At 37.4% G+C, this 25,076-nt stretch overlaps 1 protein-coding gene across 2 annotated transcripts; it reads left to right on the top strand.

Annotated features, from left to right (window-relative positions):
• The first annotated feature begins 381 nt into the window (after window positions 1-381).
• Window positions 382-24,879, top strand: Esd (esterase D). 2 transcript variants are annotated; one of them, XM_013010734.1, is made up of 9 exons: window positions 382-478; window positions 5,384-5,457; window positions 9,756-9,844; window positions 14,347-14,445; window positions 15,076-15,200; window positions 16,610-16,729; window positions 18,083-18,181; window positions 19,320-19,487; window positions 24,649-24,879. In XM_013010734.1, exons 2-9 carry the CDS (start codon window positions 5,390-5,392, stop codon window positions 24,727-24,729), a joined length of 849 nt encoding a protein of 282 aa, XP_012866188.1. In that variant the 5' UTR covers window positions 382-478; window positions 5,384-5,389; the 3' UTR covers window positions 24,730-24,879. The 2 variants fall into 2 exon arrangements, with proteins under 2 accessions (XP_012866188.1, XP_012866197.1); XM_013010743.1 differs by lacking the exon at window positions 382-478 and having other exon boundaries at window positions 5,389-5,473.
• The last annotated feature ends 197 nt before the right edge of the window (window positions 24,880-25,076 follow it).

The following is a 25,076-nucleotide window of genomic DNA, read 5'->3' as shown; positions in this document are numbered from 1 at the left end:
CCTATGGGTGGAAAGAAGTTGGGGGCAACAATAGCAGCAAGAGCCAGTTCGTGAAGGGATAGTAACTGGGGGTGCAGGGGTGGGCACAAAGGGGGACTGGCAGAAAGGGTGGGGGCCAAAGGGCCCGGGAGGCGGGGCCACAGGGTTGGAGATGGGGAGGGGGCGGGGCAAGAGGGGGCGGACACAGCGGGCTGGAGTCGAAGGAGGCAGGCCACAGGTTTGGCGCGGAAAGGGGGAGGGCCCAGAGAGGACGGGGTAGGAGGGGCGAAGCCCGGAGGGCGGTGCCTCACGATTGGAGCCGAAGGGGGCGGGGCCATAAGGGCGGGGCCACACGGTGGAGTAAGGCGCAAGCTCCGAGGGGGCGTGGCCACAGGGTTGGAGAGAGGGCGGGCCCAGGTCCTGTCCTTGGAGGCCATGTTGAAGCCCCGCCCTTCCCTTCAGGCCGCTTTCCGTGTCTGGCCTGCACCACCAGCCGAGGTAAGGCGGGGAACTGGCGGAAGTCGGCAGCTCCTCGGCCGCCCCTCGCCCCTGGTTCTGGGACGGCCGCGGCTGCGCGGGGCCTAGTCGGGGCAGACGCCATGCCTGCGGCGCGGATGTGCTCAGGCCGGAGCCACTCCGTCGCAGCCCTGGCCTGGACGGGATCCCGGGGCGCGGCGCTGCGCCCCGTCCCTAATCCTATTTCCTTCTCGGAGCTGGCTCGTGCCCGGTGTGAGCCCGGGCGCCGAACTGGCCACGCGCGGTCCGGGCTGGCCGCGCGCGGTCCGGGCTGGCTTGCGCGCGCGCGGTCCCGCCGTCCCCGGGCTCCCGGGACCGCCCGGAGGCGCGCGGGGCGCCGGGTCCCCGCCGGGCCGCGCGCACTGGGGCCCCGGGCCGCCCCACCCCTCGCCTTTGGGGTTCACCGGTCCGGTTGGAACCGTGCCTCCCACCGCTTCTGACGGTGCCGTTTACTTCGTCAGACAAAACAGGTGTGAGATCGGAGGAGGAGCCGTGCCCGAGGCTCCAGTGAGCCCGTGTGTGTTAAACGGATTACCACCCTGGGCTCCCGTGGGGCCTTAGCGGTTCCAGAACCTTCTAGGAAGTAGGAGGCTGACTTCTGTGTTTATATAGTTAGGTTGAAGGTGGGAGACTGAAGTGTGATTTTGTAAACATGGTTACTTAGGAACATTAAGTAATAAACGTAGCTCCTGTCACTCCTAATTTTTAAGCTTAGTAGTTTTTAAAACACAGGCACTTAGCTCTGTCAACTAGTACTTTCTTCTATCTTCATAAGCTTTTTTTTTTCTATTTTCAATTTTTAAAACTGGTACTGGGGCTTGAGTTCAGGGTCTGAGCACTGTCCGTAAAGCTTTTTCTGGCTCTAAGCTGGTGCTCTGCTACTTGGACCACAGCTCCATTTCTGGATTTTTTTGGGGGTAGTTAATTGGTGGTAAGAGTTTCTTGGACTTTCCTGCCTGGGCTGGCTTCCATCCTCAGATCTCAGCCTCCTGAGTAGCTAGGATTATAGGCATGAGCACCTGTCATTTACAACTTTGTATGTATGTATGTATATATGTTTGCATGTTTGCCAGTGCTGGGGCTTGACCTCAGGGCCTGAACACCTTCCCTGAGCCTTTTTTTTTTTTCTTTTGCTGGTCGTGGAGCTTGAACTCTGGGCCTGGGCACCGTTCTGAGCTCTTCAGCTCAAGGCTAGCACTCTACCACTTGAGCCATAGCACCCACTTCCACCTTTTTCTGTGTATGTGGTGCTGAGGAATAGAACCCAGGGTCTCATGCATGCAAGGCAAGCGCTCTACCACTGAGCCACCTTCCCAGCACCCCTGAGCCTTTTTGTGCTCAAGGCTAGGGCTTTACCATTTGGCACAGCACCTCTTCCAGCTTTTCTGAGTCATTTATTGGAGATAAAGAATCTCGTGGACTTTTCTGCCTGGGCTAGCTTTGAACCAAGATCCTCAGATCTCAATCTCCTGAGTAGCTAGGATTATAGGCATGAGCCACCTGCGCCCGGCTTAGAACTTATTTTTATATATAATTAAAAAGAAAGGTCAGGCACAGAACCTGGGCCTGCACTGCACAGGATCATCACTATCTCTGTCTTTCACCTCCCCATCTTGTCTCACTGGATGGGTTTTGAGGCTGTAAAACAAAAAGATGTCATCTCCTCAAATAACACCACCTTTTTCTGTAATGACTTCTGATAAACGAATTACCTGCTCAATGATTTTTTCCAAGGACCTGTCTTGGTTTCAACAAGTCCATAGCGGTTTGCTTGGTTTATTTCAGCACAAACTTGAGTTTAAGTAGAGAATGCATCATAGGCATTCCTATTAACAAAAGACCTTTTAGGGTTTGTGTTTGTGTTTTCAAGGGATTTGTTGAGATTTGTAAAAGCTGGGATTATAGTTATAAGTCACTGTGCCTGGTAATTTTCCAAATGTCTTACAGTGTCAAACTTAAGTTTCAAACTTAAAAACTTAGCTTATCCTTTGTTTCAAAACTTTCCACACTTTTTCATCTATTTGAATAAATCACAAGTCATCTATTACATCTGCAAGTCATCTATTATATCTTCTCTTCGAATGTTTTTTAATAATAATTCTAAATCAATACTTTTGGCCAGAAGAATTATGACTAAAATACTTTCTATCTGTTGATAAAATACTTCTCAATTACAACTCAAGAAGATTTCCTGAATTTTCTTTGGGGTTCTTCTTGCAGTTAGCTTTTCTTTTGCCTCTTCTTCAGCTATGTGTTTCCTAGGAAATAAGAATTTTTTCAGCGGCTTTTACAGGACCACTAGTGTATATGCAATTGGTCTGGTGCATATCTATACTAAAATTAAGGTTCAGAGTGGCGACCCATCAGCTGCATTTTCTGTGCTGCCATATCCCAGGTGGACGGTCACCCATAGGCCTTAAAAGAAAATATCCTTTGGGAATGTATAAGTAATCCATTTAGTTTTCAAGGTATTTTCCCTTTGATGCAGATCAAAAAAATGTAGCACTTAGGTAAATGAACTTACTTAAGTTTTATTGTTTATGAGTTACTAGAATAAAATTTAAAATTTTATTAATTAAAAAAATCCTTCATTTGGGGGGGAGGATTGGATGAGGGGGCGGGGGAGGCTGGGAAGGGATGGGAAGGGGAAACAAAGGAGGAGGCTGCAATGCTTGATAAGAAATGTACTCATTATCTTCCCCATGTAATTGTAACCCCTCTGTACAGTATGTTCACAATAAAAAATAAAAAAAATCCTTCATTTTTCTTTTAAATTTTTTGTAGTACTATGGTTTGAACTTGGGGCATCATATTTGACGCCCTTATTTGCCATGCCTCCTGTACTGCTTTTTGCTATTTTTAACATTTAATGTATATTTATTTTGTAAGTTTGTGTTCTATAGGTAAAAAGAAACATCAAGGAATAGAACATTTATATTTAACTGGTTTGCATCTATTCCTGCTTTTGTTTCTCAATTGTGAATATTGCTACATAAAGCCTACGATGAAACTACTGAATGTTGCGTCTAATAATACATTCAGTAGCAATCTATTCTAGGCTTGAACAGCTAAGACATCAATATTGCTCTTTAACCCAGAAAAGTGAATTAAAATGGGTAATTTTCTTACAGTGATTTTTTTGCTGGTTATTTTAGAGATGCAGTCTTGAGGACTTTTTCTGTCTGTGCTTGCTTGAGATCCTCCAGATCTCAGCCTCTTGAGAAGCTGGGATTATAGGAAAGAGCCACCAGCACCTGATGTAACTTCTTTTCCTTTACCTTATTGGCAGTATTAGGATCTGACCTCAGGGCTTCATTCTTGCTAAACAGAATGAAGAATACTTGATTCATGCCTTCAGCTTATCATACAGCAAATTTGCATTGAAAATATAATCACCATATATAGTTTTCTTAGTTTATGTCATACTTTTTGTTAAATCTAACATTTTTCTTGATTTGTAATTGAAGATACTTTGCAAACGGGTAATTAAAAGTATTTTAGTCATAATTCTGGCCAAAAGTACTTGTTTGGAATTTCAGCTAAAGAACAGAGGTAATAGACTATATGTGGCTTAGTAAAATAGATGAATAATGATATGTAAAAAGATTTGTTAAAAAATATTTAAAGTTTGGCCTTGTATGTATATAAGAAGTTTGGAAAATAACTGAGCACAGTGGCTTATGACTATAATCCCAAACAGCTCAGCAGGTGGAGATCACATGGATCTTGAGCTAGTTCAAGCAAAAAATTAGTGAGATTCCCAGCTCAAGAAAAAAAAAAGCTGGATATGGTGTCTAGATTTTCTGAAGAATTTAAAGATAGAATTGAAACTATTATCATTTAGAATTTTATAAAGACATTTCCAAGATTTCCTGTCAAAGACTATTATTACATATTTTTATCAGATAAAGCTGTAACTGATCACTATATATTAGTATATTTCTGAAGTTTTTTTTTTTTTTTGGTCAGTTGTGGGGCTTGAACTCTGGGCCTGGGTGCTGTCCCTCAGCTCTTCAGCTCAAGGCCAGCACTCTACCACTTAAGCCACAGTGCCACTTCCGGTTTTCTAGTGGTTTATTGGAGATAAGAGTCTCATGGACTTTCTTGTCCAGGCTGGCTTTGAACCACCATCCTCAAATCTCAGCCTCCTGAGTAGCTAGGATTACAGGTGTGAGCCACCAGCGCCCGACTTATTTCTGAAGTTTTTTATTTCCTGTGTAGGACTCCATACTGTGTATTTTCATGCTTCTAGGGTCAGAAGGTAATCTTTCCTTGCGAAAATTTTCTCTTTGTTTAGTAGGTATTTAGAATAAAAGTGTTTTTCAATGTCAGGATTGTATGATCAAATTAAAATGTGCTGGAGAAAAAAGTTAATTACCAAACTTCATTATTTTCTAATGACAAGTTCTTTTGATTCACTATTAACATGCTTCTCTATACTTGTTTTGTTGATATTTTTATTATCTTTAAGTAGTTGTACAAAGGAATTGCCATTCAGCAAAGCAGTATATGAATTCAGTACACCTTGATCATTGTCACCTCTTTCAACATTCTCACCCATCCCTCCCAACCCACCTCTTCCCTCACTTTCTTTGAATTTTATAGAACATATATTCAATTATTCACTGCATATTGATCTAAAATTTGTGTATTACTTCTTAATATATTAGTAATGGTATACCAAAATCACGAGATTTTCTAGTGTAAATAATGAATGAAACTGTGGAATATGCAATTTAATTTCTTAATGTTATTTCCCAAACACATGAAAAAAGAAAACTCCAGGTAGAAAATAATTGTATGGCCATCTAATCCAATACCAGTTTTATTTCAAGGTTTTCAGAAACTAAATCTTCAGAAATTAATGAGATTTATCTTCACCAATAGGAGAAGAATGGCATTAAAACAGATTTCCAGCAACAAGTGTTTTGGAGGATTGCAGAAAGTGTTTGAACATGACAGGTAACTTAAGATACAGGTGATTTTAGATACTTCTTATTCAATTTATTTGTTCTGTAGTTTTAAACAAATCTTTGCATAATAGCATATTATTCTGCTATTAATATCTCTGTCTCTATGAGTATCTGACAATTTCACAAACTTACTTGGACTGCATAAAGTAAAAAGTTATGAGTTAAAGAAAATCTTCAAGCTCTGACACTTTTCTAATACTTGGTGAAAATGCCTGTGCTGCCTCCAGGAAATTCAGAGAACGTCTTCTTCTTTAGGGATCTTTTAAAATGAAAAAGACACCTGGCTTCGTTATAGGTGGCAGCTTACACTTCATGCATTTATCTCTGCTGCCTCCTCAAATCTGACAAACATGGTATTAAGAAAGTTTCAAGCACTAAGCACACACGTGTACATACACACAGAAGAATCAGGGAACAGGAACTAAGAACAGAATTTCAGAAGCAAGAATACAGATGGACGGGCACCACCAACTTAGCACAGCCTAGAAAGCCAAGTTTTGAACAGGAAGAGAAAGCTGAGAAGTTATGTATTTTATAAAGCCTTAGGAACCAGTTACATCAGGCACACAGGAAGGAAGATGAATATGGAGCTCAGGAAAGGTAGCTGAACATTTATGTTAAGAAAGCAGTTAAATCCCAGATTTTGTCCGAGCATTCTGTGCAGCCAGGTTGCTACCCTCTCCACCTCTGACCAGAGACTGGAGGTCTAATTTTTAGGAAGGTAAGCAGTCTGTGCCAGAGTGTACCAGGGACAACTGGTGGAAGGTATAATGCAAATATGTTAAGCAAAAATGGGTATACTGAATTTCATCCACTAGCTACAAAAATTTGGGGAGTTTGGCTTATAAGAGTTTTCTCTTGGGAATTTAGCTATATCCAAAAGACCAGGTTTTAAGAGATGCAGATTTGCCAGTAAAGTGATCTGGCCAAGCATGGCTGGCACTGAAGCAGTAGTTAATACTCCTAGCCTGCACTCTTCTTTCAATCCAACAGTTAGTGTTTTCATGCTTAAATAGAAAGAGAAAGCTGAAGATCTCTTAGACATCCATGTAAGGCCACTAATTCAAAAGACGCACAGCAGCAAAAAAAACAAACATTGGAGGAAGTAGACTGCAATGGATGGACTTCAAATATACTAATGTTTAATATCAAAGTGATAGAGAAGAATTTAACCCCTGACATCAGAAGAAATAATAATAAAATACTTAAGAACAAAACAGGCCAGAAATTTTATACTAAGATAGTAGAAATGAGAAGCATTAGTTGATAAGACTGGACTTCCTGGTAGGGACTATGAAAAAAAAAAGGAAAATCAAAGTGAAAAGGTAAGATTAGAGGACTTGCCTAAGACATTAAATATTATGAGTTTTGAAAAGTAAAACAGAAACAAAGATATGGCTATAATTCTAGACTTATTAAACCTGAAAGGTTTAAGTTGCTGGCTTGAAAAATGGTAGAACATACTGGATGAAAATGCACCAACATGTAGTTGTGGAGATGGGAGGGAAGGGATGGGAGGAGAAAAGCAAAGGAGGAGGCAACAGTGCTTGATAAGAAAGGTAATTGTACCTTGCTCATGTAATTGTACCCCTCTGTACAGTATTTTCACAATAAAAACCTTATTAAGAAAAAAGAAAATGGACCAACATTGTTAAGTATTAGAAACAGAAACTTCCCAAGTATCAGGGGGTGGAGATTGATTAAGGATTTTCAGAGGTATAGATCAGCTTATAGGGATTCAGGATAAGAAGGCAGAGCAGCAGAGCCTCTAACATTCTGAAGGATGCCTTTTGTCACTAAAAGTATCCTTGTTAAGGGTGAGAGTAGGATAAAGTCTTTTCTGCCTGTATTAGTGTATTTCCCATGCAGCTCTTTTCTGGAAGTGGCTGGTCCATATCCATCAAAACAAAGGGCTAAAGCCAGAAAGCTTGAGATCAGGAAGAACAGGGTCAGATAGATGATTTTGGTAATGGTAGGCAGCAACTGGTTAGAAAGTCCAGAGATCTCATAGCCAGTAGACATGTGTGGTTTAATTAGCTATTAAAAATTCAGTCTGCTATGGTGGCACACACTGGTAATCAATGAGGAGGATGAGGCAGGAGGATCATGAGTTTGAGGCCAGCCTGGGCTATTCATTTGTCAGGTAGTGGGGGTCATGCCTATGATCCTAGCTACTCAGGAGACTGAGATCTGAGGATTTCCAGGCAGGAAAGTCCATAAGACTCATATCTCCAATAAACTATTCAGAAAAAGCCAGAAGCGGCACTGTGGCTCAAGTGGTAGAACACTAGCCTTGATCACAAAGAGGCTCAGGAACAGCCCTCAGTCCCAGAGTTCAAGCCCCAGAATAGACCAAAAAAAAAAAAAAAGGAAAGAAAATCAGTCCCTCTGAACTCTAATGGCTCACACCTGTAATCCTAAACTATTAAGGAGGCAAAGCTAAGGGATCATGGTTTGAAGCTGACTTGGGCAGAAAAGTCCAAGGAATTCCATCTCCAAATAACCGGCTAAAAAGTCAGGCTAGAAGGATGGCTCAAGTGGTGGAGAGAGCATCAGCTAAGTAAGCAAGCCAAGTGAGCTTGAGACCTTGACTTCAAAACTCAGTATTAGGCTGGGTGCTGGTGGCTCATGCCTGCAAACTTAGGTTTTTAGGATGCTGAGACCTGAGAATTGTAGTTTAAAGCCAGCCTGAGAAGGAAAGTCCATAAAATTTAAATTCAAATAACCACCAAAAAAAAAAAAATGAAGTGGAGTTGTGTCTCCAGTGGTTGAACATGAGCCTTGAGCAAAAAAGCTCAGGGATAGTCTCCAGTCCCTAAATTCAAGTTCCACAACCAGAACAAAACACAACAAAACAGAAAGCCAATACTGACTGCCTCAAAGGAAAAAAAAAAGTTCTGCTAGCCACACTTCAAGTGCTCAGTAGCTAGTTATATGTGATAGAAGGCCATTGGCAGTGCTGATACAGAACAGTTTTATTATTGCAGAAAGTTCTGTTGTTTGAGATTTTTTATAAGAAAAATTGATTGATACACTTGGCTAAGAAGAAATTTATGAAAGTGGATAAGAGGACTTTGATGTTGAATTAGTGATAGTACAAAGTGGCCATACCAGATCTCTATATACTCTTTGCATTTGGGCAGCAAATACCAAATAGCATGATAGGGACTCATATGCTTCAGACCTGATTTATTTCACTATTTGAGATAGTTTTGTGTTTTGTTTTGTTTTTTAAATTGTGGTAAGAAAATTTAATATGAGACTGTTCTCAACCTTTTTTTTTTGTCTGTCATGGAGCTTGAATTCTGGGCTGGAAACTGTCCCTGAGCTGTTCAACTCAAGACCAGCACTTTACCACTTGAGCCACAATCCCAATTAAATGATGGTTAATTGGAGATAAAAGTCTCACACACTTTCCTGCCTGGGCTGGCTTTGAACTTCGAACCTCATATCTCAGCCTCCTGAGTAGCTAGGATTACAGGCAAGAGCTACCAGCGCCCAGCTTTAATCTTAACATTTTTATTACACTTAATAAAAATTTAAGTGTATGAAAAGGTTTCCATTTGTTGTGTTATTTTGTTTGATCTTGATCCTCCTGCTGCATCCTCCCATATACCATCACGACCCACTTAAAAGTGTTAAGCCATCAACTTACTGGATTTTGCCAACTGATAATAACTGATTATAAATATCCTGGCATTGGCTATAGATCTAATATAGTATATTATGAAAGAAACATCTGAACCTCCCTAATAGCAGTTGAAGACATAAAAGCAACTTCCAGAAACTTTTCATGACTCTAATCAAGAATAAGAAGGGTATAAAAGTAAATCAAACTTCTGCAGAGAGTGGAAGGGGAGCATACCGGAGACTTCTTATTACATTGATGGGGCTGTTGTGGGAGCCAAGCAACAAACAACAGTTTATTAACTCAAGGGAAACAGGAGACTAAAAGAAAAGGTGAAATAGTCCTGGTAGCTCATCTCTGGATGTACTGATAGCTTCCTTATACTGACCAACCAAAATTATATATAGAAAGGGTGGGGGAAAGAGGAATGTAGAAATATACGGAGAACAAAGGCAGGGTGAATTAACTAGCACCCTGCCATAGTGGGATGTTAGTAGGTAATAACAAACTAAAAAAAGAAAAATCAAGAAAACATTTGAACATTAGATCACTTTTTTGGGCCTTTACTATATATCTTGCATTCTAAATAGTGCTTAATTATTTTGTTTTGGTTAATGGAGAGTATTAATATTTTGTTGTGATTGTGATTAAAATTACAGTGTTGAGCTGAACTGCAAAATGAAATTTGCTATCTACCTACCACCAAAGGCAGAAACTGACAAGTGCCCTGCACTCTATTGGCTGTCTGGTATGTATTACACTTTTGAGTTTTACACAGGAACTATTCTTTTTAACTGGTTTACTCCCCACACACACTTTAATTTTTACTTATTTAAATGCTTTTTGAGCCTTTTTTATTTTTAGCAGTCTCTCCTAGTCTACTGGCATCATAAGAATAATTTTAGATCTATGAAATTACATTTACTCATTTCTCAATTAGACCAGGTAACTTAGCAGAGGACATAAAGTTCTCGACTCAATGAAAAGGACTTGGAAAAGTTATTTATCTACCTTACATCTTCCTACGTATTTCTGAAATGGCAGAAACTTTACCAGTAAAATAGAACAATATTAGATGAAACCACACCATGACATACTAACTAGAAACCACAGACATGTAACTTCCTATAGTGATCTTGAGAATATTTTAATTAAACTCCATAGAGTTTCTATGGCAGTAGTCTGGACAATCACAAAGAACACTGTTTCTTCAGTGGCTTATATTCCCAATCAAACTGTAGATAGAATTGAGGAACGAAGCCTTTGATCATGGTAGTTTTGAGTGTCAGTGCTTACAGATATTGGCTTTTCATTTTAGAGGCAGACATTACAATGAGAGTTAAAACAACCAAATTATAATGTGTTATTTTGTTTCCTTAAAATTATTCTTTTGGGGGGGGCATCCGGTCATGGGGCCTGAACTCTGGGCCTGGGCGCCGTCCCTCAGCTCTTCAGCTCAAGGCTAGCGCTCTACCACTGGACCCACAGCGCCACTTCCAGCTTTTTTCTTTTTGCTTATGTGGTGCTAAGGAATCGAACCCAGGGCCTCAGGCATGCAAGGCAAGCGCTCTACTACTGAGCCCCCTTCCCAGCCCCTAAAATTATTCTTATAACATTGTTTTAATAAATATTTATTTAGTTAAAGGTAAGATTCAAATACCAGTCTTTGAGAATGAGAGTATTTCATTTTGAAAGATAAAAGCTAAATATGTATCTGATTTTACCTTAACTGATTAAATAATGAACACTGATTTTTCTAGAAGCACATTAGGTATTTTGAAAAGAATTAGCAACAAAATTAGATACTTAATTGTAGAAAATGTAATATTGTATAACTAAAGGTAACCTTAGAAATCATTTGATTCACACAAAGAAAGCCAAGTTCCCCCAAAATATAAGTTTTACCCCAAATCACATAACTGTGAGATTGAACAAACTTTCTAACTTACAGTCAAAACTTTTATTAACTGTTATCATCTTTTCTTTTTGAATTTTATTTCTGATGAGAACAACTAAATCATTTCTTTTGACTACAGATTAATAATTCAGGTCAGAAGTACCAGGCTATTAAGTTATGGGTACTTTAGTAATAAAGCCCTAAGTACCTAACCAAAATTGAAATCTATCAAAACAGATCATCTGAGCTTTATGAATATAAAATATAGAACTTGTATTTGTTTACATTAAATGACAAGGCTGTTTCCTTAGTGAGATGCTGAAAAACGGAGAGATTGCATCAGTTGTTTCTTGTCAAAACTGATCAACTAGTTGAAATCAAAACGTGTAAACTAAAATCTTGATATAAACAAAATCTTGATATAAACTAAAATCTTGATATAAAACAGTCCTTTCATTAGCTGCGTACCCAAGAGAATTGAAAACATGATCATAAAAAGCTAAAAACTGGGACAAAATGAGGGAAGGAATGACACTGTCTAAAAAGACATGTGCTTATTACCTGACATATGTAACTGTAACCCCCCTCTGAACATCACCTTTACAATAAAATATAAATAAAAAAATAAAAAGCTAATGTTGATAGTACATTATTTATGATAGCCAAAACACAGAACAAACACGTGTCCTTCCAGAAAAATGTGACAGGTCCATAGAACAGAATATTATTTTGTTTATATTTCCTTCATTTTCTCTAGAGTCAACAGAATATTAAATAATAGGAATAATAATATATAGGAAGTACTGAAGTCCTCATACATGTTAAACCATGGAAACCTGCTAGATGAAAATAGGCCATTTCACAAAAACCACATATTAAATTCCATGTATATGAAGTGCCCAGAAATTCATAGAGAAGTACATTAGGAGTTGCCTGGGTTGGTTGAGGAGATTGAGATAAATGGTAACTTCTGATAGGTAGGGGTTTCTCTTTGAGGTGATGAAAATGTTCTCAAATTAGTGGTAATGGTGGTACAACTAAATATATTAACAGTACCAAATTGAATTTATCTCAAAAAATAGTTACAAAATAATTTACTTTTCCTATAAAATAAGTAGGTGTTAATTGCTACTATCTACATACTCAAGAATAATCCTAGTTGAAATATTTTCATTTCTGTGACTATAATTACTGTAGTCAAAGAACTTGTGTTTTGAAGAACGTTTTTTTTTCTGGTGTCTAACAAATTTATATTTCTCAAATACAAGTCTGTCATAGACCCAGTTCACAAGTTTTTTTACATGTAAGCATTCCTATGAGATAGAAAAAAGCAATAATGATTTTCATATTTCACATGAAAGAACTAAGGCTTAGAATATTCAAGTTAGTAAAATATGAGTAATGCTTAGAACCAGATCTCTTAAATCTAAAATCCATGCTTTCTATACTATTAATCTACATCCTTTTGGTGGGGGGGTGGGGGTAGGGGAGGAGGGCTGGGGGAATTTACAGAGTTGGTAACCTTTTATCAGTATTGGGAAAGTTTTCCATCATGGTATATCTCCAGTGTCTCTGGAAAATGTGTGGGAAGGAAAGTAATAGACATATAATGGCTTTGTTTTTCTGATATGACTGGTGAAGTCTTGTATGTCCTAATGCCATAAACTCCCACGAGAATACTTGTGACTTTGTATCTGGTTATTATTAATTTAACAGTTGTTTATGGGCAACTGCTTGTTAAGTCCTAGATAACAAATGTAAAAGTGTTTTTAAAAAGCAAAAACATGCCAGGAGTGGTGACTCAAGTCTATAATCCTAGCTACTCAGGAGGCTGAGATCTGAGGATTGAGGTTCAAAGACAGCTGGGCAGGAAAGTCTGTGAGACTCTTATCTCCAATAAACCACTCAGAAAACTGGAAGTGGTGCTGTGGCTCAAGTGGTAGAGTCCTAGCCTTGAGCTGAAGAGCTGAGGGACAGCACCCAGGCCCAGAGTTCAAGCCCCACAACTGACAAAAAAAAAAAAGCATTAGCTAGGTGCTGGTGGCTCAAGCCTGTAATCCTAGCTACTCAGGAGGCTGAAATATGAAGATCATGATTCGAAGCCACCCCAGACAAGAAAGTCCATGAGCCTCTTTTTTTTTGGCGGGGGGCTGGGGCGGGGGGTTCCGGTCGTGGACCTGAACTCTGGACCTGGGCGCTGTCCCTCAGCTCTTCAGCTCAAGGCTAGCACTCTACCACTTGAGTCACAGCACCACTTCTGGCTTTTTTTTTTTTTCTGCTTATGTGGTGCTGAGGAATCGAACCCAGGGCCTCATGCATGCAAGGCAACACTCTACCACTAAACCACCTTCCCAGCCCTCCATGAGACTCTTATCTGCAATAAACTACTCAGTGAAAGCCAGAAGTCACTGTGGTTCATTTGGTAGAGTGCTAATCTTGAGCAAGAAAAAAAAAAAAGCTCAGGGACAGTGCTCAGGTTGAGTTCAAGCCTCAGGATCGGCAATAAATAAATAAATAATAAGTGTTTAAGTTAATTCATACTGAATCATACTATCAGTATGCCTTGCTGTTGCTGATGATCAGATGTAGTAGAGTATTAAACACTGGCCACTGGAGAGAGCTCCTGTTGTAAGTACTGTTTAGCTCAAGAATATTATGCTATCTTGTCTTTTTTTGGGGGGGATGGGGGGGCAGTCGTGGAGCTTGAACTCTGGGCCTGGGCGCTGTCCCTCAGCTCTTCAGCTCAAAGCTAGCTCTCTACCACTTTAGCCACAGGTTTTCTGAGTGGTTTATTAGATATTAGAGTCTCACTGACTTTCCTGCCCCGGCTGTCTTTGAACCTCGTCCTCAGATCTCAGTCTCCTGAGTAACTACGATTACAAGCATGAGCTACTGGCGCCCAGCTTGTCTTGTCTTTCTCATACCATTATAATAGTATCATATATCTGTGTGAGAATAGCCATAGTGTATGCTTACTGTATGTTTTGATGCAGAAGTAACCATATATTTAACCACCATATTTATTAACAGCTCATTAGTGTTGTTTGATAATGCCATTCTACGGTTTAAAAAATTGGTTCTCAAGTAAGTCTGTCCAAAGAATTCCAGTAATTAAGGCTAGTAAGAGACTTTGAAAGGATAGTTTGGGGACCTTTTAACCTAAGACAATTCTTAGATTAATATTATTTTACATTTTAAAAGAAGGAAAATTACATAGCTTACTCAAAATTACTTGTAAGACAAAAGTAAATTTTTTTATTTAATATTACCAAGTGAGCTTGTTTTCTTATATTGTAAGATTAAAGCTTTATAATCACACTACAGCATAAGATGACAATTTTTTTTATTTGTAGGTTTAACTTGCACAGAACAAAATTTTATATCAAAGTCTGGTTATCATCAGGCTGCTTCAGAACATGGCCTTGTTGTTATTGCTCCAGATACCAGCCCTCGTAAGTGATTTTGTTCCAGAGATCCTTTATACAAACCTAAGTTATAGGTGGTATAATGTGTACTTCAGAATTCATCTCATATATTTGCTATTATCTTTTCATCTTTCTGATATCATCCTGACCCTAAAGTACCATACCTTTGAATGGATTGGGGAAATGTAGTGATTCCAGAGTTCAAGAGAGTAAGCTAAGCACAAGCTCCATCTCCCCGCTCTGAGATAACATGGTATAAAGAGTTAAAGAAGTGTTGGTAGTGGGAGAAGAAGAGGGATCTCTATGCAGTTCTGAATGACAAAGATGATATGCTTTTTGTAACCCAGGGAAGAAGTTTGTTCAAAACACAGGAGAGACAGGACTTCATCAATTAAGAAAGCAATTTATCACTTTATCAACTGATTTCTCCCATTTTAAATATGATTCTCACTCATCTCATTGGCCAGACCATTATTTCTTCTCTTACCTCACATGGCCCAATCAAGGGCAAAAGAGCCGAAAAGTGTAATTCAACCATTTGCCCAAAAGGAGGGAGCCCAGTCCATATTTGTGCCTCTGGACTTGCACATTCATCTGTGTTACTAAACATGAAGAGTGAGTACTGCATAGGTGAAATCATGGGTTCTTCATTGATAGGTGGCTGCAATATTCAAGGAGAAGATGAGAGCTGGGACTTCGGCACCGGTGCTGGGTTTTATGTGAATGCCACTGAAGACCCTTGGAAAACTAATTATAGAATGTACTCTTATGTAACAGAGGAGGTAATTTCATTTTACTGTAATTATTAACTCCTGGCTGCCAAGAGTTTCACTTAGACAAATTCCTCCCAGGCAGTCCTGAAGTAACTGGGTATAATATTGGTAAACCTATTTCTACACCTATAAATTATCTTAGTAAAAATTTCAGTCTAAAATTATATCTGTTTGCTATACATACCACCAGATAACATATGTAAAGACTTTAATAATTATATTAAACTTCTCCACACTACCCAAGTTACCAAGGAAAATACATGAAACAGCCATTCATTCATTTCCTGACAGCTGGTTCATTCAAATATATTTTATAGTTGTAAACCAAAGTTTAATTAGAAAGGACAAATAGAAAAACATTATATCTGTTAATAATGATACTCAATTTATGCATTTTTACAAATGGTATAATTTTATTATGTACATCATAATGACTCAGACACCGTAATTAAAATTTTAACCACCATAATTGTTGGTAACTTATTTGTTTTGATAAGTTCTAGGGACTCAACCCAGAGATTCATGCATGCTAGAAAAGAGCTTTACCACTGAACTACACTCTCCCCCCAGTCACTCGTAACTCAAACAATTATGTTGTCATATATTGCAGATTAGACTTTAAATTTTTTATTTATTTTGATAAGACATCCCTAAATATCCCATGCTGGCCTTGCACTCATTCAAAATTTTCCTGCTTTAAACTTTTGTCTGTGACTAATTTCACCGAATTTTAAAACTTATTTTACTTTATTGTACAAAATAAATATGTTTCTGTTTTATTCTAATGTTAACAATTATATAATATTGTGTAATATACTTTTCATAGTTTGGGATATTTATGTTTTTGTGTATATTATAGTAAATATTATCATTTATATAATTTTTCTTCTCTAAGGAATTTTCCCTAAAAATAGATTGTAAGATGTGAAACTACCAAGTTTTTTCAATATTATTGCCCTAAGTTTGTAAAGTTACTTTTTAAGAACCATATATATATTTTTTTAATTTTTTTGTTCTGATCCTGGGCACTGTTCCTGAACTTCTTTTGCTCAAGGCTAGCGCTCTACCATTTGAGCCAGAGCTCCAATTCTGTGCTTTTTAGTAATTTAGTGGAGACACGAGTCTCATGGACTCTTGCTCTGGCTGGCTTTGAACCATGATCCTCAGATCTCAACATCCTAAGTAGCCAGAATTACAGGCATGAGCCGCCAGAGCCTGGCAAAAATCATATATTTTAAATTATGTATTAATAATCATTGTCTACCTGAATTTTTTTTTCTTTTAGTCTTTGCCAGTCCAAGTCATAGTAAGGCTGATTTGGAAGTATTCATTGTATAATATAATTAAATTATATAACTTTGAAAAAGTCTGAGCATATTTCCTCTGATATATTTTATCATACCCATATTTTTTTCTAGCTTCCTCAACTCATAAATTCACATTTTCCAGTGGACCCCCAAAGGATGTCTATTTTTGGCCACTCCATGGGAGGCCATGGAGCTCTGATTTGTGCTTTGAAAAATCCTGGAAAATACAAAGTAAGATTATTTATGCTACTAGTGTTACATATTTCTCTTGAACAGTATAATATTGGGAATTTTCAGCAATTGAAATGATTACATTGTTGTTTTAAAATCAAAACTAAATTTTCTAAGCTTGGAAATTTGGGGAGATTGATGAAGGGCACTATATTTGATGACTATAAGACCAGGAGTGTAAGTATTCTATCAAAGTGGTTTCTTGTAGTCTTACTAGAAGTATTATATAATGTACTTTATCTTTTCCATTATTTTTTTCAAACTAGTTTTGAATGTATTTCTCTCTCCCCAATGAAGAATAACAGTCTTGATTAATATTGTGACAGTATCTATCATTTACTTGTATTTTCTTCAGAAATAACTTTGTGAAGTTGAGATTTTCTCAGAATATATTCATGCTGAGTAGAAATTGAAGAATTGTCTGTCCTTAAGACCTCTAATGAAAATTGATATGCTGCTTGGATTGAAAAATACCACTCAGACTCTTTCCTAGGCTTCAGTGCTTTACTTTATATCTTTATGGCCTTTCATTTTAAATGAGCCAAGTTTGAATATCCACCATATGTCAAGTGTCATATTATACAGAGCAGTATATTAAAAGGATTGAAAATGAAATGTACTTTGAAACAATGATTATCTTAAGATTGCTTCTGTTTACAAACCCCAGGACTTTTCATTATCTTGAGATTTCTTTAATCCATTTGCCTCCCTAGGAAAAGCTTCTTAGTCATTTCAGGTATGCTACTAAGAAATAAAAATATTTGTTGTAGCAATTTCATAGACAGCAGTAGAAAACCAGGGTTATGATAAGGCAATTGGTTTCTTGTGTCTGAGGTTGAAAAACAAACTTGAATTTTTGTTCTTTAACATGCTAGTGGACATTGTTATATACATTTATAAGTATATAGCATTCTATAGCTGCTGCACAAGCCCATCAGTGCATGAACAACATGTGGAGAATACAAAATTGTTTTAGAAATTCTGTCATACATAAAAGCATTCCTTACTGCTTGTCACTAATTAAGAGAAAATGTCTCAGATTTAGTAGCGTGTTCACTGAAGTAGGCACGAACTATTTTATATTAATACAGAATAATTTTTAGTGGAAATGAGTGAAACTCTGCAGATCATTTGTTTGTACCATAATTAAACTGTAACGAATTGCTTTGTGTTAAATGCCTACATTTATTAGCTCTCAGTAGAATATACAAAAGATGCATTATGAAGAGGCATTATGAACAGTTGAGGTCTGTTGTTTACAGAGATTTTCATGGTGACTTAGTTTGCAAGTGAGTTGCAAGTATCATATTTGATGTAGTAAAATAGAACATTTTAAGTTTTGTTTTTCTTAAGTCTGTTTCAGCATTTGCTCCAATTTGCAACCCAGTGCTCTGTCCTTGGGGCAAAAAAGCCTTTAGTGGATATTTGGGAACAGATCAAAGTAAATGGAAGGTAGGTGTTGCGTGACTATCAATACTCATTTTTAATTTTGCTAGTTTTTAAAAAGCTGTACATACCACAGATATATTCCTAGCCCACTCAGATTAAGGCTCTAGAACTGGGACTGGGAAGGTGGCTCAGTAGTAGAGCGCTTGCCTTGCATGCATGAGGCCCTGGGTTCGATTTCTCAGCACCACATAAGCAAAAAGAAAAAAGCCAGAAGTGGCGCTGTGGTTCAAGTGGTAGAGTGCTAGCCTTGAGCTGAAGAGCTGAGGGACAGCGCCCAGGCCCAGAGTTCAGGCCCCACAACCGGACCCCCCAAAAAAAAATTTTTTTAAAAAGGCTCTAGAACTGAGAATATGTGAATAAACTATTGAAGTTTTATAAGAAAAAGCAAAATTGTATAGTACTCTCTTTACCTTAAAACTGCTATCTATATAGTAACATATATGTCATATATGTAACTATACATACATGTTATAAATATATAACACATATATATGTAGAGAGAGGATGTGTATGTATGGTTGAAGAGAGAGAGAAGGAGGGAAAGAGAAAGAGGACACTTCTCATATTTGTGGGTTCTTCGTCTGGATTGAATCAAAACTTTTTAAAACTATGTCAGTAGTAAAACATTCATAAACTTTTTTTCCTTGTCATATTTTCTAAACAGTTCATTGTAACAAATGTTACATCACATATGTGTTCGGTAATTATAAATACTTCAGAGGTTTGTTTGAGAGGTTGTCTGAAGGCTCTGTGCAAATACTCAACCATTCTAAGGAATGGACTTGAGCATCTGCAGATTGTGGTATTGGGATGTTAGACTCAATCCCCACAGATAACAAGGAACACATAATTATACATAAACAATCATAACCCCTAATTTCTAGTTTTTGAAATCCTAGAGATATTCTGAGCTATGCTTTCTGGTTAATTTATAGTTTTATGTCTAAATTAACATTACTTTTAAATTAACAACCAAAATACCATGCATATATTATTAGTAAATTTAATCAGCCTAACTGCTTAACTAGATTTGATTGTCTTTTAGGATCTAGTATAGTATATTCCAAAGAATATCTTTCTTGGAACTTTCAATTTTAATGTTTTTAATTTTAATGTTTTAATTTCAATGTTTTTGTTACAGGCTTATGATGCAACACATCTTGTGAAGAACTACCCAGATTCTAAGCTAGACATACTAATTGATCAAGGAAAAGATGATCAGTTTCTTTCAGATGGACAGCTGCTTCCTGATAACTTCATAGCTGCTTGTACAGAAAAGAAAGTCCCTGTTGTTTTTAGATTACAAGAGGTAAGTACCAGGAAACTAGCTTGATCTAAATAGCAAAACTATAAAGCAACAAAATTCTATACTGCTCTCAAGTTATAATTTAAAATATAAAATTTTACCTCTTAATTACTTTAGGACACTTGAAGTGTATGCCTTTCTGTTCAGTTCATGGTATTTAAGACCAAGTATGATAGAAATAGGAAAGCTCTTAGCAATGAAAGGTTTTCTTTCTTCACCAAACAGTTAAAAACAAGTTTAAGGCTTAACATTACTGACTCTATCTGTCTCTACATGTGCTTCGTTGTTATGGTAGAATAAAGCCAAGTTGCTCCATTAATTCTTTTTTTACCATTTTCTTTTTTTTATTATTAATAAGTTTTTTTATTGTGAAAATACCATACAGAGGGGTTACAATTACATGAGCAAGGAAATGAGTACATTTCTTATCAAGCATTTTTGCCTCCTCCTTTGTTTCCCCTTCCCATCTCCCTCCCCACCCTGCCAAAGTTGTAAGGTCCATTTTTCAACATAATGTCTTATATATCTCATTGGGTCACCTGTATCCCTATTTAAACAATTTGGTTTTTCCCTTCCCCTCCACAAATTATACCAACATCAAATACAGTGAAAGCCTCAGAAGCTGCTCATTTGTTCACACATACATGCACTTGTATTATCTGACTTCCATACTAGTCATCTCTTGTGCTCCTTGGAAGTTCTGCTGGTGTGAGGATAATCACTGTATATCATTTGGCTTACAAATGTGTCTTAACTTTTGACTACCCAGTACTCATGAATACATCATTTTAAGTAAAGAAATTCTGCTTTTATTTTTTTTAAAAAAACTATTAATAAGCTTTAGAACATAATAGAAACAAAACTTTTTATTTGGGGGTAAAAAATGAACATTGAAAATTACATATCATATTTAAAAACATTTTTGTTAATGTTTAAAAGTAACATGTCAGACACATTTACCTGGAATATAATTATTTAAATCAGTCTAGTGACTGTATAATGGTCCATTACAGTTGACACAGCATTTTCATAGCCTTAACTGCCAAATGAGAGATCATTCCTTTCTTATACATCTATTTTACAGATGAAATAACAGGTTCAGAGAAATAACCTGTGACCCGCTGTATGGTATAACCAGGACTGACAGATCATAAATTTGGTCCTGAAATCTGTCTAGCCATTCCCAGACAGTATGGCCGTAAAGCAGGGGTAAATGGATGGACTTAGAGGTATTGCAAGGAGAAACTGTATAGCCTTCTATAACTTATGCAGCAGATCTTAGCAGTTTCCCTACTTATACAGGTAGTTAGAATGTGAACTGTATGTCATGTGGGGGAAACTGGTCAGAAACTAATGTATTTTATAGATAGATCTCATGTCATCTTTATCTTTTTTTGTTGAGTCCAGTCATGGGCCTGAACTCTGGGTCTGGGTGCTGTCCCTCAGCTCTTCAGCTCAAGGCTAGCAGCGCTCTACCACTTGAGCCACAGCGCCACTTCCAGCTTTTTGCGTTTTGCTTATGTGGTGCTGAGGAATTGAACCCACGGCCTCAAGCATGCAAGGAAGCGCTCTACCACTGAGCCACCTTCCCAGCCCTCATGTCATCTTTATATCTTAACTCTTGATGGACTATTTTTAGATGTATTTGAAAATTTACCATTATAGTTACATTTTAGACTACAGTCAACCTTGAGAAATCCAAATTCCAATTTGTAAGTGTAATAGTGTATTTAACTATATTAATTGTAGCTACGATGTTTTGTTCCAGATGACCTTAACGTTAATCCTTGGCATTTGCCATGTTGGATGCCTTGTCTGATTCCTCTAAGGCTGTGCCAAGGAAATCTCTTGTTTCTGCAGACTAAGTTTCTGCCTGCTGATAAAGTCTGAAAATCTCTGGAGTTTGGTATAGCAACAGCCTAGAGTTAAACACAAGTGACATTGTTGGAAGGGGAAAAAAACTACATCAGTCTAATTATTTCTTTCTATGCCTGTACCCCATGCCATGAAAAGAAAATGTGGTTGACTATTATGAGGAAACAAGAGAGGAGTCAGTTGATTGCCAAGGGTTGGTATGGTAGAAGAGGCGGGGCAGGAAGGAGAGGAGTATGTTTACAAGGGAATTGCACAGAGGATCTTTGCCCAGTTTCTTCACTGTAATGGTGGATGCATAGAACTTCCCAGGTGATTAAGTGCATTGCGTCTTCCATAATAACTTCCAGAGTAAAATTTAGATACACCCGTTTTCTAATTCAGTCTAAATGCAGATAGTCAATTTGGATACAGAAATGCATGCAATGCTGGAGAAATCTGAATAAGATATTTATTAAATCAGTATTAATATCCTGGTTCCAATGCTAGCATTTGAAAAATATTTGGATTTCTCTGTGGAATTTCTCACAACTGCAAATGGGCCCATTAATCATCTCAAGAACTTCTATCCAAGGAAGAAAAAAAAAGTATAACCATATGTATAATTTACCTGAAATAAGTTTTCCTGCCACTTTTTAGCATGTTAATCATGCACAATTTGTTTATTCATTGTACATTGTCAAAAAATTGTTTGAGAGAGGAATTAACACATGGAGATATTTATGGTTACTTCATATAATTTTTCTTTATTTGTTTTGGGAGGTCTACTTGAAAAAAGAACAAAAGAAAGCACTAGGTAACAGGATTCTGAAAGCTGCTGTACAAAGACCAGATCTCTAATCTGAAAAAGCAGAGCTTAGCAGTGCTTAGTGATTGAAGTTTATGTGTTGAAAAAAAATTTTCAGTGACCTAATACTGAGGAAACTTCCAGAAATAGTTTTCTTTTCCTGGAAAGAGAGGTTACCCTAACTCCCTAAGTCTGAGGGCCCTGTTTGGTGTCTTCCTATGCCTCCTAGAGAAGACAAAACGTGTGGCAAAGAGCTCTCAAACTGTAGGCATTTCACTCATCTGTATATGCTCATGCTTAGCATTTTACCAGCACACAGATTCTGGTGTTTGTTAAATGAACAGGTGACTCCTCTGAACAGTTTTCTTTGTACTGTATAAATTTAACATGAGGATTCATGTCTAAGCTTTACTAATTGGGTCTGGAAAATATGTTGGAAAACACTGCCTGTTAGATTGAATGTTCACCTGAGCTTCTGGAACACTGACTCTTTTGGAGAGTTGAGTGAAGAACAGAAGAATGTGAGTGTTTATTTTTATACTCGCAAGAGTCTGTTTTGTTACTGTAGATTTTCCATTTGAAGTTTGAGGTAGAGGAGAAAAGTAAAGTCCCTTCAAGTATCACTAAATATAGACAATTATACAAACTTGCTTGTACAAGCTGTCTGGTATGTGACTACCAAATCAGCTCATTAGTCAAAAGAATGGAATAAACCATACTACTTAGTGAGACTGAGAAGCAAAACATGAGCCTAGTAGGGATAGCACATTGAGCTCAAACTATGACTTCAGATAGGTTTTCTTCTGTCTTGATTACTTTAAGTACTATTGTGGATGTTAAAGACAGTTGCTTTTAAATGTTAGATAAAACAGACTTGCCTTGCAGTACATTCTGAGAGATCAAAATGAGCATTTTGCCTTACTCCAGAACTTCTGATAGTAATGGATTTAACATGAGGATTCATCATCAGTGGCCATATGTCTCTTATGCATCTGAATCATGCAAAGCAGTTAACAAATGTGAAACTAAGGATGAAAATATAAGATACTCGGTCATGTTAGGGCTATATAATCACAAGTTGTTTTAGACATCTGTTTTCCTGCATTTCTGCCCATTTTCTTCAGATCCTTGTTTTGATCTGTGAAAAATGGTGAGTATTACTTGGTCTTGCATTTTATAGGTTTTGTGGACTAAAAATTGTGGACTTAAAATAATTGGGAAGAAGGTGGCTTGTTTTTTATTTCTTTATATAAGAAACTGATGGTTCATAGGATGACTAATAAGAGATTGAAACCAGATAATTCCAGGGCTCAGCCTTCAGGTTGACAACCTTCCTGTCATATACTCTTCCACAGGAAGCGACAGATTGCTTTCAAGTTACTTCGATAACTTTCTAGTAAATTTTATTACTAATGGTTGGCTGCTCTTGATAGATGCGCAATTCCATACCTTCTAGAAGTAAGAAATTAAGAACATTTATTAATTCATCAAAACAGTGAGGATTTGCCTCATGCCCTGAAACCCTAGGGATATTCTTTTTAGGTATATTTTTATTTCTTACATGCTTAGAGAAATTCCCGTTCCTCCCATCAAAAGACCATTCATTTACTTACTAGTTGAGTTGAAAACTTAAATTCTTTCTTAGACTTACTTCTTTCAGTTTTTTCTGCCTTGGTTTTAATTGCCATTAGTTGTGGATATCCTTCCAATTTATGTGGTGCATAACACCCTTAGAAAGTCCTTCCCAACTTGGTTCACATTGTTCTTTTCCTCTGAAGACTACTTAACTTTGTGCTAAGAGGTATCATAGTAACTAGAGAAAGGTTTTCATTGGCTGGGTAGGTAGAGATCTGTCGCAGATACTTTACACCTTTCATTTTCTTTGTTTCAAGGTAGTTGTCAAAAGATTCACAGGATTTTACTCAGTTTGATAATCAGGTTTAATGCATGATTCTGTTCTTTTCCAATGAACGTATGATATGTGTAAGAGGTAGGATTCTAAACATGGTTTGTCATGGCTCTGTTTAAGCACAACTTAAACAATGATAGAGCTTTTAAGGCATTTTTCTATTTTTCTCTGCATCTTTTATGTGTATTTATTTTTGGTTTTAAAAGTTCACTACTTCATTGCTACCAGTATGCTGCTTTTATGAATTAAAATACCTTGCCTGTGTTTCCAAGTTCTCTAAATCCAGATTCTTTTAATCCTTGTCAATATGAGCACCTGTCTGATCTGCCTGTTTAATCAGTGTATTAGTTCTTCTCTTTTTATGTTGACAACTACATTTAGAAACGAAGCTATGAAGAATGTTTAATTTTCCTGCACATGGTTTGCAGTCTTTTTAAGATGCAGTAGAAATGTTAAAGTGTAAGCACTACAACTTTGATTTGATTAAACTTTGCTTACATTCATAATATTCTGTTTACAGGCAAATTAAATTTATAAATGAGAGATGTATCTAATATTGAGGTGTCTAAGTGGAAAGAGTCTATTTTGTCTTCCAGGGTTATGATCATAGCTACTACTTCATCGCAACTTTTATTACTGACCACATCAGACATCATGCAAAGTACCTGAATGCGTGAAAAACTTCACACAGGAGACTCTCTTCAGGATTAAAGTTGTGACAAACAGAACTGCTAAGAATGAAAAGATTTCAAAATATTGGATTTCATAATTGTCAAGGAGCCTCTTTCTCCAGTTGAGTCACCTTCTGAATAAATACATAAAACTGCTTTCTGACTTAAAAGTTATTTACCAGTGTTCACACAGGAAATCTTTTCTGCTTCACGCTTTTTGAGTATCATTTGGAAGTCCTTGTAATATTAACCTAAGGTCACATAATATGAATAGAATCCTATTCAAATCACAGAATGCTAACTGTAAAGCAGAAGATTTTAAATAGCTCAAACTTTTCACAGAAGATTTTAAA

Source organism: Dipodomys ordii, unplaced genomic scaffold (assembly GCF_000151885.1).
Source record: "Dipodomys ordii isolate 6190 unplaced genomic scaffold, Dord_2.0 Scaffold1, whole genome shotgun sequence".
NCBI classification, from domain to species: domain Eukaryota; kingdom Metazoa; phylum Chordata; class Mammalia; order Rodentia; family Heteromyidae; genus Dipodomys; species Dipodomys ordii.
This window is presented reverse-complemented; position numbering and strand designations above follow the sequence as displayed.

Bases quoted from the DNA above. Each gene is read 5' to 3' on its own strand.
- Esd (XM_013010734.1), top strand. From the start codon at position 5,390: ATGGCATTAAAACAGATTTCCAGCAACAAGTGTTTTGGAGGATTGCAG. The intron at 9,845-14,346 runs GTATGTATTACA...TTTTATTTGTAG, and splicing joins TGCACTCTATTGGCTGTCTG to GTTTAACTTGCACAGAACAA. The intron at 15,201-16,609 runs GTAATTTCATTT...ATTTTTTTCTAG, and splicing joins ACTCTTATGTAACAGAGGAG to CTTCCTCAACTCATAAATTC.